We start from the raw sequence: 14224 nt of genomic DNA on the forward strand, positions 1-14224 counted from the left end.
TGTCCTCAAACTGGTAGGGACCTGTGTCTGTCCCAGTATCTGACAGCCTCTGCGCTACTGACAGGTGTTCACCCATTCTGGGGTGGGGGGGTCGACGGATGTCATCCACCTCCCTGGAGGGCCGAGGGACATCTGCCCGCGAACACCTATGAGGCACCAGATCTGGGAATTGTGTAGGCAGCCGCTGTTGCAAGGTTGCTACCAGAGCGGTTAAGGTGGATAAAATGTCAAGTGACATATTTCTTTGGGGGAGCAGTCATGGAGCCGTCTGCATTAGAGGCAAACTCTCCTGTTTCTGCAATGGATGTGAGATGAATACAGACGAGGTAAAGGTGGTAGTTTGATCAGGCCTGCCTCACCCAGAGGGGAACAAGATTGCCTTCTGGGACACAATGTTGTGCATGGTGGCGATGTAGATGGTGACCTGATGGCCTCTCCTCTGAGACAATAGCACCTTCCCAGCAACACGGCCAACCCAAGGTTAGGGTATGAAACCCATGGACGATCCGTTAATGCAGACACTCTGCTGGAATGAGGGTCGACAACGTTAGTCACAATGGCAGTGGTAACCACCCGATGGGAAGATGCACTTTTACCCGTCAACAAGGTCGTTGATGGGACTGTCGATGAGGGTGCCACAGCCATTGATGTAGATGCTGTCGATGAGATCCTCGATGACGTGATAGTCGTGGCCGTTGACGGGTTCATCGATGAGGTTGTAGTTCTAGTCAGGGCCATCTTATGCACTTTTGGGACCCTGGGCACGGACACCTTTTAGGGCCCCCCTCCACCAAACCAAACGAATTAAGGGATCAAGATTAATGGTTGCACACCCCACCCCCACCCATTACGCTCACAACCTATAGGTTGATATGCTGTCTCGCGGCATAATAAGCACGTTTACTCCCTTTAAATCCCCTTGCCACTTCATTCTTGCTCGAATCAGAATGATAAACAAGTAGCATTTGAAGACCAACATTAGCAGTCTACGAATAGGTTACTGCTCTAGTGCATACAGGATAATTGTTATCAATAACATCCAGGAAGGTGTGCAGCCTGTAGTATTAATGCAGGACCATATGTAAAAGGTACATGTCACCCATAATAGACAAGAGAACTCACATTAGCTGCCTCACAGAATGCAAAAGTGCTCATGCATGGACGGAGGAGACCAATTGGAAGGAAGGAGAACGCTACACATACCGTAGCATGGATAGTAGATGCAGATTAGAACCTACCAGAAAGGTGTCTTTATCCAGACATATTGAGATTAGAAGTGGGATATGGTTTTCTAATAATGTTGCCATTAGATATCAAAGGAACAAATGCCTATGGTGTGCGATATAAATATGCTCACTTTTAAAGTGGAAGCAACCCTATAGCCAGTGAAACCATGAATAAGTCTTTTATGAAGATCATACCATGAGAAGGATATCACTCTGAAGGGCTGACACTTTTGAAAGGTTTAGGGACTCGCAACATAAGATTAAATGAGATGCCCAGGATCACACATTGGTTAAGGGCTGAAGGGGTGAAGCTGGGATTTGTGCCAACACTGCAATTTCTGAATTTGAACACTTTCTTTTCCAGTTCTTACCATTAACTAAAACAATCTCATTTTATAAAAATGGACTTGGAATGTACACAAATCACATTACCAAACATGACCATTTTTAACAAATTATTATAGAAGGGTTCTATGCAAAATGGCAATGGTTCTAGCTTCATTCTATCCATCATCAAGGGAAGTATATAAGTACCAGAATACCAATCGATGTGATTTAAAAAATGTAATCTGGGTTTGTCTTTTGTATTTTAAAGCTTTAAATACTTCCAAAACAATAGCTTGTGACATTTTCATTTATAAACGTGCATAAAAACCTTTGACTTTTACCAAAAAGCTAACCGTTTTTTGTGTTAAAAAAGCAGACCTTGAAATATGCTTGCCTAAGGCCTGCAACATCTGGTCCGCTCTCTTCTGTCTACCACCCCTTCCACTCAAATGGTCTACATAAGAAGAAAGATCAAGTAATGGGCTAAACGATGCCAGAAGCATGCAAGTAGGCAAACCTCACAGAAGACTGCAAAGTAATGTAAGATTTGTTAGATGATTTGACCAGGATCACTGTATCGTCTGCTGGCAAAGCCAGGATACAAGCATGAACGCTTTCGTTCCATAGTCTTGAATTTGGATACTTATTCACCTCTTGGACTAACAGTTGATGCCATCGTTGCAGGCGATTGCTAGGTTTTACAACACCTCATCTGAACAAACCAATTTCTAGACCTTCACCATACGGATGACATGTTAGTTTTTATAGCATTCCCTATCTGGTACGGGTACATTGCTGATACCAGCAGATGTTGTTCTGCAAAACCAAGTACATATGCATCCAGTTTTATACACTTCAGACATAGGAAAGGCTCAGCCAGCCTTGCTGGAATATGATATTCTAATTTTGCATATGAACATATATCTCTGCAATGGGTGCTTCACACACTGAACTAACTTCTGAATCATTGTCGCACTCAATTTATCAATATTCATTTCACTGTTGCCTATTGCACATGATCAACATAATTCCCACAGGAAGGAAAGAATGCTACAGGGTTGTGCGGTAAGGAACACACAAACTATGTATACCACAGTGAACACAGAAAGCAATACATGATGAATTGATCAAGGCAGAATGTACTTGTCAAAACAGAAAGGTAATGGGTTTAAGGACTCAGCAGCACCCCATACAATATCCTGGTGTGTGTTATTTAAGATTGGTTAACAATGTAATCTTACTTCTTCAGATCAGGCAGCCTTTTTGGGGCTCCCTCCAAGGTGGGGGCCCTGGGCAAGTGCCCAGTTTGCCCTCCCTTAAAGACGTCTCTGGTTCTAGTAGTTGGTGTTGAGGGCTTTGTCGATGGGGTGCCGGTGTTCGGTGTCAATGGCCTTGGGGTAGACGACTGGAGGAAGGCTTGTTGTCGACAATGATGTGCTCGCCGACGAACCAGCTTCCAACGCCAAAGGCGACGAGTAGCCACCAGATTTTGACGTGGACTTGGAAGACGTTCTTTCCTTGGAGCGATAGAAAAGGCCTTGGCTCTTCTTTCCTGTTGACACCTCCTGGGCACTGACCTTTGGTGACAAAGGGTTCCTGTGCGAGGATCTGGGCTCATTGCCAGAGTTTCCTTGTGCCTCTTTTTGCTGGTGGCCTGAACCTCTTGCAACCTAGACCTCTTACCAGAGGGGATTCGCTGTGCCGTCCTGCCCTGCCACAACGAGGCATGACTCCGTACCGCAAGGTGTCCTCGAGCCATGTGATGTGACGACGATGACGGTCCCTCATCATCTTGTTGCAGAACGACTGGCAGATGGTGAGGATGGAGGCAGTATATGCAATCGTCATGGTGATCCTCCACTTAAACATTTTTCAGTCTGTAGCGGGAACAGGCCATGAACAGGCTCTTCCCAATGGATTCAGCAACCATGAGGTAGGTCCGACTGCAAAGACGAGCGTCGTCAAAGATTACCGGCAGCGGGAACAGTCTACTGGGCTAGCACTGTCGCTACTAATGTCGGCCATTTAGTAGATGTTGATAAATAGTATCTTTTCATAGAAATTATGTTAAATTCCAATTTTATTAATAGAAACCTTGAAGTGATGATTTTTGAGGACTCCTTATACTAACGTGTGGTAAAAAATCTAAAGATGGCCAACAGGGGAGAAGCTAAGGGAGGTGTTCCTATTGGCTGTGGGCAGTATAACCAAAAATGACTATGATAGAGCACAAAAGTGACTGAAGGTTTTTCAGTTTCAGTTTAAACTGCTCTCTGTTACCGAGGAGTCCCAGCCTGACGACCGATGAAAGATACAATGCTGGAGAAATTAAATTAAATAACTGCTTACTGTATTTACGCCATGTCTCACCCCCAGAACGGGCCAACAGCCCTGGCAGGGAGCTTGATCCAGGGCTAGCAAGAGTTGCAACCATTTTGGAATTTGTCAAGCTCCACCCACAGATATTCTATTTTTTTGTACAGGATTTATCTTATTTCACATGAGAGAAACTGATAAAAAATAGAAATTTGCAAAATTGAGATTGCATGGAAAACGAGATCATCTTGAGAACCTTGTGTAACAGCGTTTCATGGCATGTGTATTTTTAATTTGCTGGCAAAAGGTTTTCCTTTCACAATAGAATTAAGCTGGAGTGAACTTTGGCCTCTCCCTGTGACCAAAAACAGCTGACTACAGTAATGCCTTGGTGAATTGACTCGATCAGTGTCACGGTGTGAACACCAGTACTTACCCCAGGGCCTTGAGAGGGAAGGTGCACTCGATGGGGATATCCACATTGGGTGCAGGACTGCTGGGCACTAGGTGTACTGTGCTGCTTACAGTAATGCTGCCATTTAGTGACTGTGATAAAGCAAGGAGAAATGAGGACAGAATATGCAAGAGAGAGGTGACAAGGCAAGAGAAAAGGGGGAGGAAGAGGGTAATGATGACAACAGCCATGATGGAACAGGGAAGTGAGAGTGGGCAATAGATGTATGAGACGATGAAGGATGAGAGAGTGCACAAGCAAGAAGGGGATGGAAGAAGAAAGAGGAGTATAACAAAGAAGAAAGTTGAGGGAAGGTAGATCCGAAAAATAAGAAGGTGTATTGAGAAAGGAGGATGAGGAAGATAAATTAGAGAAGAGGGGTAAGAAAAGGACAAGGAAGAGAAAGAGAAGGGGAGGGAGCACAAATAAGATGATGATAGAAGAAAAAGAAGGGGAGAAAGAAGAGGAAGCGATAAGGCAAATGGCAATGTAGAAGGGAGAAGAAACAGAAAAGAGTATGAATTAGGATAAACAGACACAAGAGGTAAGAGCAATGCACAGAGAAGAAACATGTGAAGCAATAGAGATGGAGCATCAAATAAGAAATAAAGATAGAGAGAAAGGAATTAGGAGCGAAACAGATAGCACATGGCAGGAAAGAGAAAGGGGAAAACAAAACGAAGAAGATGAAGGATGAAAGATTGAAGAAATTGAGAAGAGAAATTGAGAGAAATAATGGGAAAAAAGTAAGTTGGAAAGAAAGAGGGGAAACAATGAAAAGGGAGACAAAAGTAAGAGGCAGAGGAGAAAACACACAAGAAACAATGATGTTATTGTTCTATATATGAATTCTATACATTTAATGCCCTAGAAGGACAAGAAAATACAATGGCTGTCATTTAAATAATTCACCTTCAGATTAAGCGCTTCTATCCATACAGGAGAAACTAAAGATCTACACAGACGCCCACATTACCCCTTCAGTTAGCCCTACAGATAAGGTGTGTACCGGGCACTTTTACTCCCAAACAATAAAAACAGGGAGTAAAAATGGTCCCAACAAAAGATAGGAGAAAGACATGTAGAATCTTGCGCCCCTGCTTTCACCCTCAAAGCTCCATGGATCTGTTTGGACTAGTAGTGCACATAGCAACACAGGAAGAAACTACTATTTTAACTGCCTGATTGAGAGAAGTGAACATGTATCTTTTAATGTACACGATTAACTAGGTGCAAAGAAATAAATCTTCCAAAAACATTTATGTTTTTCAGGTAAAACATTTTTACTCGCTTATAAAATACTCTGATTGGGAATTGGACTTACATTTTCACTCCCCAAAAATTCATTTTACTCCCAACTTCAAAAATTAGGGAGTAAAATACTGCCACTTCCAAATCTTATCTGGGGCACTGGCTGCACTAACATATTGAGTGGACAATGTCCCCTTGTATGCTGTTGTGTATACATTGTACCATGTTATCACCTTGCTCCCCTTCTAGGAGTGTAGCCTCGAATTGCCCTGCCACGTTTGCCCCCGGGAGAGTCAGGCCTCTAAGGAGAAGACCTATCACTGAATCCTGCGACAGGGTTTAAAAATCCTTTCAGCACAAAGTGCAATAATCTAATGCATAGAAAGCTGCTATGCAGACAATGCACCGTTACGTTGTTATATAAAAGCAGCCCACAGTCCATTGTAAAGCTAGTTCGGTGCATCAATGCACCACCAGAAAGCCAGAACTCTCCAAGACCAAGTCCAGGTATGTCATTTCACCAAAATGCCAGGGGTAGCAGAAGTGACATCACACGACCCTTGACCCCTGGTGACATCACAGGAAGTGATGTCATTTGACCCCACCCCAAAGTCATATCACAGGAAGCGATGGAACACGACCTTTCGCCCGTTGACAAAACATGAAGTGGCATCACATAGCATTGTACACTACGAAAAATATGGTTACGATATCACTATAATGTGATGTACATTTCATACCTAAATGGATCTCTATATGTATCGTTAAGATCAGTGTGTATAGGCCCATATTACCAAATTACTGTGAATGCAAGCATACATCCATGACCAAATGATAATGATGTGTTATTATATAGCAGTCACGCTTAAGCGCTTTACATAGAAGAAATATACACCCAATATCACCCAACCTGCGTTGGTCCCCATTTATCGACCTCAGAAGGATGAAAGGCTGAGTTGAGGCGTTTGAGAACAGACTCAATCAGTGACTCACCCCCTGAAGTGTGCCTGAAATAAACCTTTAATGAGTCTAGCAATTATTGTATAGAATTCTAGAACGACACATTTTTTGGCAATCCTATTCTTTCTTATTTAGGTTCAGTGCTGAAAGTGTTAGACTTGTTGCCCTCATGTTGTTATTTTTCACAGCCCAGGAGCTTGCATTAGAGGTCGCAAGGGAGACCTCAGAGGTCGCACTTGCGACCTCTGGTGACCCTCAAATGACGTCACTGACCAAGTCAATGATAGTTCAGTGTATATGCAGGCCAACTAACAGTAATGGAAAAAGCAGAAATGGTAGAAAATGCTCCAGCACCCTTGCCTGTGAAACAAGTATTGGCAAAGAGCATTATTAGTATTAGGTGTAGTCATACACACAAGGAAATGTAAACATTGCACTTGTTGCATCAAATGCTTAATGTAAGCAGTCATAAATGAAACAAAAGGGAGTTATATGCCTCACTGTTGTGGCTTTATGTACCCGTTCCACAGGCAACACCGGGGGTAACGGCCCGCGGCCCCAGTTAACGCCCGAGTGAAGGGAGGGCCATTAACGTTGGCCCATGGCGTGTCCCGTTGTAAGAAGGGAAATACTTTACCAGCATGGCCGCCATGGAAAGAGAAAGAGAAGCAGGGCTCGGTACGGAACCCCTCTTCCCTTTCCATGGCGGCCGTGGGAAACTGAGAGGAAGCTGCAGCGGCACGGACCGCCGCAGCCGAAATAAGGTAAGTGTGGAGGCGGGCGGTTGATACAGAAAAAAAAACAGGGACAGGGGTGGGGGAAGATAGTAGCAGGGAGAGCCGGCTGTCGGGGGCTTGGAACACAGCTTGTACCAGCGGTTCAAGCCCACGCTCCTAGCCACCTGATTGGCTGGCTCACCCACCCGGGGTGCTAATGGAAGTTAGTGGAATGTTGCCTTTGGGACTTCCAGTCATATGGCAGTGTGGCCTTCCTGTGATTGCAGTTCTGATCATTTTACTCGGAAACTGTATCAAGAAGCTAACCCTCTTTCTAGCCAGACCCAACACAACGATCCCAAAGTGAACAATGAGCACCTTTTAAAAACATGTTCCTTTGAGTGCTGACAATGTGTATGCGTTGCCAATCGTGCTGACAATAAGCCAGGTTGAAGGAAATGGAGGCAGGTACTTACGGTAAACTGAAGGCCGCAGTCTCCGCGCCGAAACGCGGCCCCAGAGAGTGAAACCTTGCCTTGTGCAGACCCAACACACTGCGGAGCCTGCTCGTTGTGCAGGAAGAACGACTGGTAGTTCTGACTGGACATCTCTGAAACATCGAATGACACCACAATGGCATCCATGTCACACGTCACTGCAGGCACGGGGGTCGACAGGCAACCTGTAGGGGAAGGACACAGTGTTTACAGTGGCTGAGCCATCCATGGTATGGACTGCCAATCAGAGAGACGTGTGCAGATCAACCCAAAGAGAGCACAGAGGCAGTATACGTACAGGGTGAAAGGTACAACGTGTAGGACCCCCACCCCCATGTAGGACTTGCAGAGAAATATAGACCACCTTGCAGACAGCACAAGGAGCAGCTCAGACCAACCCACCGATCGTATGTAAATACATGCAAAGTGCTCAGAGAGATACCAGGACAGAGAGTGATAAACTACCTGCCATAGACATGCCCCCCTGCAAACGCACAGAGCCATGTTCAACACCCTACACAATATATTGTATCCAATTCAATTCAATTCTTGTTGTTTTGGCACCTCATGCTTTGTTTTTGCTGAACGGTTTTCTTGTGAAAGTTGCTTTTGCGTGAATACACTGTATATTTACTACTTGACGAATCGGATTTACTTGCACAGACTTCCCGTGTAAGCCTGTGATATCAGCGTACATGCCATTATTATTGTAGGAACAAAGGACCTGGTGAAACACAGACTACACACAGAAAATATACAGACCCCCCCCCACACACAGAGATACATAATACCCTTTGGCTCACACCAATCAACACATACTCCAGGCAAAGAGTTGCAGACCCTCCTGCAGAATGCCCAGAGAAGCAGACCCCACCCCAGACCTATGCAGACCAGTGCTGAGCACAATAGAGTCCACACCACCACCACACTATGGGCACACAGAAACCCACCAGCCCAAGGACTGCCTGAGATGACTGCGACTGACATGAGAAAGAGTGAGAGATAAGGGGAGCACCATGCTGGTCAGGATTGATTTAACAAAGGCAGGGTTTACCCCTTCTAACACCAGTGGCCGGGGTGATGCAACTGTACAACAACAAAAGGGTCCCACCATTGGTCATTCTTAAATGATTCCATAAAGTCGGGTATCTGAACCTGATATCCCACTCAGCCGAACCGGTATGAGAATCCCCAAAAAAAGAAACAAAACAAGAACATTTACTAGCTCGAACAATCCATGAAAGGTTCAAATAGAAACTATATTTATTTACAAGATCTGGTGAAGACACATGTACATAAATAAACACATGAAATGACGCCGTACCCGGGGACAGTACCCTGGATAGTAAGATAAAAGTACATAGATAGAAAACCCACAGGGTGTGATTAACCTTGGTCTTGGCAAGTACAGATTGGTGGCGAGAATGGTAGAGAAATAAATAAGACGAGACAAGGAATGAAGGAACAGCGAGGGAACGGAGACACCACTTGATCTGTGGTGCAAACATGGATGCCGAGTTTCAAGTCTACGCTGGCTCTCTGCGACCAATGAGGAAATCATGGAATGAATAGTGAATTGATCACTGCTTTCTAATGTTTCATACATCAAAGTTGGGTCGCTTGAAATACATCTTATATGAGTGACGTTTCAGCTCCATTCTAATGGTTTTAGACTTGACAACAAACATATTTTTCTGATTCTCCCCTCCCCCCACTCCAAGTAATCAATGGGAATTCACCTTGTGTATAAGTGTTCATTTGGATACTGGTCACTGTGAATCTCTGTGTAACCACCCTACTGCTCACATTGACCCCTCTTGAGATAAGCCTGGCTGCTCAACACGCTACCAACCCGTGTAGTACAAGCTTATAACAAAGGTTGGGTTCCTATTACCTGTAGGTCAGGGTTGTTGTAGTGCACCCAAAGGGTACTGCATACACTCTTTGACTAACAGGCTTGTCTTTATCTTCCACTGTATTCATTTTTTCTCAATCCCTTGTTCCCTCCCGGCTGCCCTGTGGGTGCTTTGAAACAGAATTGACTCAGCGCCTAATAAATGCACAATACATAAATAAATAAATAAATAAATAAATAAAGAGCCTTGCCAGTCATTCAAAAGCAGCTAACAAATGGCCTAAACTGCTTTACAATAGCCCAGAATAAAGGGAGGCATGCATTGAGTTACACAGGCTGCCCTTTGATTCCTTTCTGTGTTCAAAATTCCCCAAAACCTTTGTCAATCCATTGCACTCAAAGGTCTCAGCTCATTGTTCGAAATTATGGTCACACATGTCTAAAAGGCACATAACATCGTGCAAGGCTGGTAGTTGCCATCCCACTTACCCATATGACTTGTGTGATATGCTACACACTAACCTTATTCTCCTATCCACCCAGGCTCTGTCTTAATTAGGATACTCTTGCTCAGATCCTGTTCTCATCAGTGATGGTCACCCCCCACTTCCTGCCTTCTCTACCCCTTGCTCCTAATGTCCTGTCTCCATCTATCCTGTGGTCTCAGTTCTCCAATCCTACTGGCAATATCTCCCTACTTCATGTTGGCAAGGATTGGATCCACCCTGTCCAGTTACACCATAATCAGTTAATTTCAGTGGTATCCTTGATTACATCCAACTTAAAGGGTTGGAGCCCAGTTTGGATGAGTCAATGGATATAGCCCCCTTCAGACTAAGACACTCTCCTAGCACTGAAGAATGCCTGTCCTATGAAAAAGTAATTAACACATTGGAATCTTGGCAGTTCCATTGCAGACTATAGTGGCACATGGTGATATTGGCTGGTATGTGCCTTCTCTACCAACATTCCAATGCTTATCCTTTGTCGGTCCCTGTTTTAAACAGAACATACTAGGCTAATTTTGTCGAATGTTCTATTAGTAATGACACCCCACTCTTCGGGCCATTACCAGGTTGCAACATTCAATTGGCCCTTGTAAATAACTAGGGCCGTTATCAGCTCGTAATGCCCTCGGAATGTGACATTATTGCTTAATTGAAGCCTAGCAAAGAAGGATTAGACAGCTAACATTGCACAGTACAGCGACCAACAACACTGACAAGGCATCATGAAAAGGTCAAGTAATGGGTGGAAAAGCTCAAAGCAAAAAAAGCAGCAGCCTGCACTTCTCAAGAGATTACTCGTGCCTCCTCCCCCTTCTCCTCTGGGCAATGTAAGAACTCTGTAGACCTTCGAAGCAGCAGCCGGATTTGTTTTACAGCAAATAAAATAACGTATTTATAGGTAAGCAAAGCAGGGATATATATGTTTGCAATATATGGAAGATCATGGTACTACATATGATGCATACAACGCATACTATTTGTGTACATTGTAGAAATTGATGGTTACCACTAGCAGCAACACTGCTTACGATTGAGGACAGTACTCGTGAGTCTACCCACTCACGGACAATACATGAGTTCCCTTTCACATTTTGTTATCTAAAATCACATACTCTCTAGGATAAAGGATATGAGAATGGATTGCAAATATTAATTTAACAATTTAACTAGAATCCAGTGAAGAAACGACTCTCACTAATATAACTTCACAATAGGACAATAAGGTCAGACTTTGACACCCACTGTTTTATGTTCCTCAATGCTCTGAATATTTCAATTGTTACAAGGAGAATGAACTAAAGCCTTATCTAATTTTCTCTTTTCTATACTTTTTGTCTTCTCCCCCCTTTCCTTTATTCGTTTTAATCTCTGGTCATGGGGAACAGGAACTTCAAGTAATACTGATGCAAATGACTAGTTTGCTTACATATTTTAGCCTTGAAAAAGCCCGGTTAGGCGAAACTCGTGGCCATGAAGTCAGCTAACATGTTATTAACATATATTTGTGATGTTGGCAAATGACAGATGCAATGATTTGGTTTACTATAATATATGGAAGAAATGTAATAGTGATACACATGTGGGATTTTTGTTGTATCAATTAAATAATATCAGACGACATATGGTAAAGTACCTATGTGACTTCAACATAGGACCCTAACTGGAGTGGGCGCACTTGCATTGGAGTCAATGTTCAATCATTATAATTTGATTCTAGCATTAGGCTGTGTGTTAGGACATCCAAAGCCTAGCTGTTTGCCATCCTCTGGTTTACACACAATCTTTAGTGTTAAGTTGGGCCCCGGTCACACAATTCTCACAACCTGTTCTGTTTCTACAAAGGAAAGAACTCATTAGTTATTAAATAATGTCCCCATTGCCATGTCATCTATGATCCAACCAGAACACCCAGGACACGCAGGACCCCACTATATATCTGGCGAAATGAGAACTGCAATTTACCACAAAATGTAGGGTTTCTGTTATTCCACACTATGGTGGTCAATTAGGACTCGGTTGGGGGCAGACGGAATTGGCGCCCGCTGTGTTTTTGCCTTGTCCATTACCCCTGTTTTTTCTGGAGGTATAACCTTTACGTTAAAGCAGGCAGTTTTTTCATGTTATGGGTTATTAAAACTATAACCCTGCAGAGTGGCAAAACAGGTGGCATCCAGAAATACCACCCGTATTTCTGCTACGGCGCAACTTATAAGGAGGCCCTCAGAGAGACAGCCATGGAGTCTAGAAGCAATTCCAAGGACACTGGATTCTGCTCATGCTATGCTATTTTCTTAAAATGGCGCGCTGAGGTATCCTGTATACCAGATGCTGCACTACAAAAGACCAACAATAAATTAAACTACACGAAACCTATTTCCTTCCTAGCTACGTTTTCCTTTATGTTTGAAACTTTACTAGCTGGTCTAATGTTCGTAAAAACTAACCGGCCAAAGTGTGATATTAAATTCCTGACTCTTTGTAAAGATGACCTATTCTCTCTCCCACTGGAGAAAAAAATATATTACGCAAACAAAGCCGTTTTACACTGAAATCCCATCGGCGCTTCAGAGCACCTATAGCTTGTAAAGAACTTGCACATTTTCGGTCATCTTAGTTTCTCCAGTGTAGAAGAGGCATTTCTAGGGCATAGGTATGGTGCCACATTCTGACCCCTCTTCTCCAGTTATCTTAAGATGGACTAAATGATTTCAATTACATCTTCGATTACATCCCAGAACCACACTGTCCTAACTTGGGAGACACACATACGATACCTCCACCAGCCAAACTTTCAATACCAACAGCATGGCCTGAGCACGTCCACCTGGGCATATCAAATACCATAACCTGAGCAGGTGCACGCCTCCGACTGGAGTAGGTTCAACCTCCTGACGTGGGCAATGCCAATGCTGTAACCTGAGCAGGTGCACGCCTCCGACTGGAGTAGGTTCAACCTCCTGACGTGGGCAATGCCAGTGCCGTAACCTGAGCAGGTGCACGCCTCTGACCGGAGTAGTTCCAACCTCCTGACCTTGGCATGACCAGTGCCGTAACCTGAGCAGGTGCACGCAACTGACCGGGGTAGGTCCAACCTCCTGACCTTGGCATGACCAGTGCCGTAACCTGAGCAGGTGCACGCCTCTGACCGGAGTAGGTTCAACCTCCTGACATGGGCATGACCAGTGCAGTAACCTGAGCAGGTGCACGCTTCTGACCGGAGTAGGTTCAACCTCCTGACTTGGGCATGACCAGTGCCGTAACCTGAGCAGGTGCACGCCTCTGACCGGGGTAGGTTCCACCCCCTTAGCATGGGCATGTACAGTGCCATACCCTGACCATATACATGCCTCTAACTTGGGTATTTTAGGCTGCTAAACTGGACATGTCCAGTGCCATAAACTCAGTAGGTATACGACTCTGACCTGGGTAGTTTCGACACCTTGACTTGGCATGTCCAGCGCCACAACCTTAGCAGGTACATCTCTCTGACCAGGGTAGGTTTGACTGTGTGATCTGGGTTCAAAAACAGTGAAACAAAGGAGCCAACACACACATTTCATAAGAATGAATTACAGTACCTTGTGAAAAACAAGCAGCAGTTAGGAGAACCCAGTGGAGCAGTGCCATCTCCGCGACGTCAATGCTTCATGCACCTGCAGAGAGAAAGGAGGCAGAGGTGAGTGGGACGATCAAAACTCTCCACCAATCCCCACTTGTCAAACCGGATATTAAATTATGCCTCCTATTATAATGATATGTATGTATATTGGCCTACGCCAAGTTGCTTAAAATTGTACGCAAATAACTCTCTACGGAAAGGTCTTGACCTTAGAAATTGATGTAAGCCGCCATCTTGAATTAAGCCTCCATTTTAGGTTAGAACCGCCATTTTGGGGTTTTTGTACAAAGTTACCCTGTAATCTAAAATGGCCATCTCGTGTGCCCTTGTTCTTGCCTTAACCTCTCCAACCTTTGTAGGAGAGTTAATGTCCAACCTGCCTTCAGGCTACATGTTAGGGTCATGTAGACCTTGTCCTTTGTTGACCTCGGGATCAGGGGATTACTTGAATTAGCAATGTTAAACTACAAGTATACAAGAACAGTAATGCTATC

The 14224-nt window shown here is 44.2% G+C and overlaps 1 protein-coding gene across 2 annotated transcripts in view; it reads right to left on the reverse strand.

Annotated features, from left to right (window-relative positions):
* LOC138503275 (uromodulin-like) overlaps positions 1-14224 on the reverse strand; it is a 194545-nt gene that overhangs the window by 104066 nt on the left and 76255 nt on the right. For both annotated transcript variants that reach the window (XM_069622877.1, XM_069622878.1), the window contains exons 2-4: positions 13690-13764; positions 7727-7932; positions 4306-4415 (exon numbers count right to left, since the gene is read on the reverse strand). In XM_069622877.1, coding sequence (XP_069478978.1) covers positions 4306-4415; positions 7727-7932; positions 13690-13738 — 365 coding nt within the window. In that variant the 5' untranslated portion in view covers positions 13739-13764. The remainder of the gene's footprint in view (positions 1-4305; positions 4416-7726; positions 7933-13689; positions 13765-14224) is intronic.

The sequence above is a fragment of the Ambystoma mexicanum genome, chromosome 11, assembly GCF_040938575.1.
Source record: "Ambystoma mexicanum isolate Mex_15411 chromosome 11, UKY_AmexF1_1, whole genome shotgun sequence".
Taxonomy (NCBI): domain Eukaryota; kingdom Metazoa; phylum Chordata; class Amphibia; order Caudata; family Ambystomatidae; genus Ambystoma; species Ambystoma mexicanum.